A 5,004-nucleotide genomic window follows, 5' to 3' on the forward strand; every position below is an offset into this window, starting at 1 on the left:
TCGGTCTGGCTTGTACGTCAGTGCGCCGTTCACGGATGTCTAACGCAAACATTTTGTGATCCGCGAGCGGTTGTCTCGTGTAGCATGCATGGGCTACAAGCGTCCAAATCACGCGTCGTTGTAGCTCGTGCGCAAGGAGGGAAGTTGGAGCAGCGACTGTGGATTTGAGTGTTTGTTTGTTCGATTTTGGCCTTTGGGCGTATGGTCGATGAGAGCATGTTCAATTAGTTTAGTTTTCGATTTGGTTTCCCTCATGAATTGAAACAATTTGTTTATGTTCTGGATTCGGTTTTTCTTATCAAATGGATCACTTCCATGGCATTCTGACCACTTCTGGTACTCCCCCTATTCTAAAAACGAACTAAAAAGATCCACGCTTCGTTGAAGTTCAGTAGATCATTTATCGTTTATAAAAAGGACTAAATAAACGAACAAAACCAGATGTACGATCGCTACACCGGTGGAGATCGGTGCCGGTTGTTTTTCAACTTGTGTGGATTCCTTACCCCGTACGCCAACCCTCCAACAGGTCATCGCAGCGCGCACTTCCACGAGTGTGCGACCGAATTTCCCAGGAGACCCACGTACACCGGCGGGACAAATTCCGGCCGGACCGCGCGCGTTCCCTTTCAAACCGAACGAACCGTCAACGGAATTCGCGAGCACGGACGGAGTATTATTATACCGCCGGCATCCCGTCGCGCCGCAGCTAATTTCCCCGGACCCATCGTGGCCAGCGAGCACGTAGCATGACGTGGACGCACGCGTTGAGAACGAGCACAATAAACAATTGCTAGTGCTAGTAGAAAACGAACCAGCGGGGCGCGTAGCCGCGAGCCGCGACGAAACCGGCGGCCAGTGGCGACATGCGTGCGTGCGCGTAGCTGGCTGGTGGACGGCCGGATCGGGCGGGCAGGGCCGGGCAGGCAGCAGGTCCCGCGCCGCGCGCGGGCCCCACACACAGCCCGCGGGCGAGGGCGAAACTGCCGCCGCGCGAATCACTGCACCCCGATGCGCGCCGCTCCCGCGCGCCGGGCCCGCCCCCCTGTCTGCCGCGACCACGCCAGGTCTCCCCGCCCCATCCCCTGCGGCCCCCGCGCACACGCACCACCCAATCCCACCCACCCCGCGCCCAGCGCTGCACTGACTCCCACCGCTCCTACGTTCCCATGGGCGCCACAACACAGGTAACGGAGTGCCGTGCCGCAGCGCGGATCCGGGCGGGGGCGGCAGGGCAGGGAGTGGCCGGCAGCGGCGGCACACGTGGCCCGCGGGCGCGTCGCCCACACGCTCACGCCACTCCCAAGGTCACGAGCGGAAAAGGGCGACCAACCACCCGCCCCGCCCCACCCCGCCCCCGCGCACCGCGCGCACACGGTCGCCATCCCGCGCCGTACGGGGGCCACACCCACACCGACGGAACGGAAGCGAAGCAGCGAAAGATCCACCGCGGGCCCGCCCGCCCCCGCAGCGGGTGGGCACCGCACCGCACTGCTGGCCGCCGCGCCTAATTAACAAGCAATTTATCTCACGCCCACGACGCTCCCCGACCTCGTTCGTTATCCAGATGCCCCCCCGCGGCCGCGCCTACGTCCCTCCCCGGGAAACAGCCTGGAGTGGACGACACGTCGCGGTACGTACGGCGGCAGGCGCACTGATTATTATTTTTCCCTCCCACGATCTGACACCGGACACTTCCGTCGTGCCGCCGCTGCGAGAAGAAGAGGACTTGTTTTTTTTTTTTTGCGGGGGAGAAGAAGAGGACTTGGCCAAAGCAAGATCACGGAAATAAAATACCATTTCCTCCGTCGGCAGGGCGGCCGCGGAGGCAGCGGCGGATTTACCATACCCTTATCTGATCTTGTTACTGTCAGTAATTTGACACTTGTGCTGCCAAGCTACTATGAGGGGTTGGCTTAAAATTAAATTAAAACCCGAAAGGACGGACGGCGACATTTTTTCCAAGGAGCCGTCCCCGCGCATCGCTGTTTTATTATTGCGACGGATCGTGAGCGCGATTTGCAGTAGTAAATTCGACACGTAGTGGGCGGCTAGCATGGATCCATGCAGCAGCAGCAGCAGCAGCGCGCGCACGAGGTGACCCGACCGACCCGACCCGAGCTTTCGTCGACCGGCCAATAATGACCATGCTGCATGGGTCGCAACCAAGCGGCCAGATGAGATTAGACGAGACGACGGGTGCAAACGCACTTACTCCTGCAGTCCATCTAGCTTCCGTCTCACCAAAGATATGCTGGTTAATGTCTACTCGTAAAAAAAAGATCTGCTAGTAAATGGAGTAGAGGATTCGCAAGAAGATAGTAACTGAGCAGCGAGTAAATACGAGTGGTCTGTCAAAGTAGGAAGTAACTCGATATAATTCGGTCTATGGCAACGCCGGCAGGACTTGTCTTGGGCGACAATACATCCATCCATCTCTGCCTCTCCGGCGAAAAAAGAAACCGTATTTACAGATCTGCCCCTGCCGCTGTTGTGCAAGGCGGACGGCCTCTCCTAAAAACATCATGGAGGTACATGCAAATTTTCTTCGCTCTACTAGGGGCAAAAAAAGAAGGCGACCAAAGAAACTAGCAGTCATATCAGCTACATGAACTCCGGCGGCCCCGATCAGAGCTCCGCCGGCGGCGGGCAGTTCAGGTCGAGGTCGAACGGGACGGGCTTCCTTGTGGGCGGCGACGGCGCCAGATCCACCACCGACGAGGAGTCGGAGTCGCTCGGGGACACGGACGCCACGGTCACCTTCGGCGCCTGGCTGTACATGTGGCAGCCGGCGGCGGCGGCGGCCGCGGCCTGCCCGAAGAAGTAGTACGGGTGCGACACCGGGTAGCCGCTGAAGGGGAAGCGCATGCCGGCGCCGGCGGTGCTGGTGGCCGCGCGGTGGAACAGGTCGAGCTCGAGGGACGGAGGGAGCGGCATGGCCTGCATGGGCGCCTGCACGTCGCCGCCGAAGGACTCGACGGTGCTGCTGTTGCTGCTCCGGCTGCCGTCGCCGGTGAGGGCCGCGGCGGCGGCGGGCGGCGCGGAGGCGGAGGCGAAGGGGAAGTTGGTCTTGGCCTTGTTGCCGCGGTACTCGCGCGCGGCGGCGTCGTAGGCGCGGGCGGCCTCCTCGGCCGTGTCGTACGTGCCGAGCCACACCCGGCTCTTCTTGGCCGGGTCGCGGATCTCCGCCGCGTACCGGCCCCACGGCCGCTTCCTGACGCCGCGGTAGTGCGTGCCGACGCCCCCGCCGTTGCCGCCGCCGACTCCGAGCGCGAGCCCGGTCGCGGCGGCCCCGGCAGCGGGCGGCGTCGCCGTCTTGTCGGACGTCCTGGGCGCCATGGCTGGCCGGCTCGCCTTTCTCTTTCTTGTTGACGGATGGGTGTGTGCGTATGAAGCTGATGGATGGCGTGCAGGATCTGGGGTTGGGGGGTGGGAGAGGGAGGGGGAGGAGGTACTTATTATAGGGGGTGGGGGGAGCAGCTGGTTAAAAAGGGAGGAAATGGGGAGCGAGCGAGTGGTGGAGCGGCAAGAGGAGAGGAGGGAATAAAACTCGGCGCAGTCAGGGACGGAGCGCTTTGACTGTCCGCGCCGCCGCCCCTCGTCTTTTGCGTGGCGGCATTACAATTTGTAACGCCCGCTTTTCCGCCCGGACCCTCGGGATCCGCGAAATTGCGCAAACCCTGGGGCGGTTACGAACTTTGTGGGTCGGTCCCTTCTCGGTCACGCGTTGGGCATGATCTTTGTGTGCACCACAAATGCATAAAAGCAACTCAAAAAATGCATATAAAAACACAGAAGCAGCATATCGCACAATTGAATTTTGGTATTCTTTTGTCTTCTCCGACTCGCACATACAGAGGGCACGTCAATAGTAGTGACGGCTAGAGTTTCGTGGCACCGTCGAAACAACGGAGTTCTGTCCACACGTGCAACCGAGAGGTCACCGAACCCTGCCATGAAACGCCGGTGACGTCGATCCGAAAAGGCCAAAGGCCTGGAGAAGAGGATGACGCTGGATTAGATGACGAAGGTCACCGCAAAACTCTAGGAGTTTATTCTTTGAGAGAGTACGACAATGTCGTACCAAATTTTTATACAAGAGAGCGCAAAAAATGTATAAGAAACTTACGAACGTTGCAAGCAACAATGTATGTACACACACTAAAAAGGGAACAAAACTAACTGCTCACTAGATAGTCAACATACACCGCTCCAGCTCCCCTCCAAGAGGTTACTCATCTGAAATGTGATCGACTAGTGCTTGGCCAGATTTCTGTTTGTCCCTATTATGGAACGGAACACCCCGAGCGTTCCGTTGTTCCCATAGGTTCCAAGCAATAAGAGCGATCATGGTGTCGAAGCCCCTCGTGGCTTTGCTATGGAACGTTCTCCTATACCAAGCCACCATTCCTCTAGAGAATGTTGCTGATCAGGAATTTGAACAATGACTCCCAGTTACGACAAGCACCTATAACAAGTCTCACGAGAAGCCACACAATACATAAGGATGTGATCCATGGTATCTTCATTTTGGAGGAAGGTAAAGCATGCAGAAGTTTGTGCTCGGAGACCATGTTGAGTCCTTCTATCCGAGGTCCAAAAGGCGGTAGAGGAATGCTAGTCATGCGAAGATATTGTACTTGTGAGGTTCCCAACACTTCCAGATGCATGAACCTCGGGCGAATCTGTAGCTAATTGCCATAGTAGTTTGTAAACCGAGTTTGCAGAGTAGTGCCCAGAAGTTGTCCACCTCCAAATAAATGTGACGGGCACATCAGGCTTGAGTGTGATGGTGCTGATGATAGTCCGAAGCTAGGATATATCAAAAAGTTAAAGAGTTGACAAGCTGTTGGATATATCGGTATGTTCTCTCTAGCTATGGTTACTGAATGCAACCTTCACTGTCCTTTTATTGGCAATCCTTGTGCAGATTTTGAGGGAAATGAGCGGCACAAGATCTCTTACATCGTAGCCATTTATTCATCTATCCCTCCAGAACAAGGT

At 57.4% G+C, this 5,004-nt stretch overlaps 1 protein-coding gene across 1 annotated transcript; it reads right to left on the reverse strand.

The window, feature by feature from the left end:
- Positions 1–2,495: 2,495 nt before the first annotated feature.
- On the reverse strand, positions 2,496–3,459 carry LOC119285349 (ethylene-responsive transcription factor 8-like). The gene has a single exon (XM_037564603.1). It carries the CDS (start codon positions 3,337–3,339, stop codon positions 2,629–2,631), a length of 711 nt encoding a protein of 236 aa, XP_037420500.1. The 5' UTR covers positions 3,340–3,459; the 3' UTR covers positions 2,496–2,628.
- Between the last annotated feature and the right edge of the window lie 1,545 nt (positions 3,460–5,004).

Source organism: Triticum dicoccoides, chromosome 1A (genome assembly GCF_002162155.2).
Source record: "Triticum dicoccoides isolate Atlit2015 ecotype Zavitan chromosome 1A, WEW_v2.0, whole genome shotgun sequence".
Lineage (NCBI taxonomy): Eukaryota > Viridiplantae > Streptophyta > Magnoliopsida > Poales > Poaceae > Triticum > Triticum dicoccoides.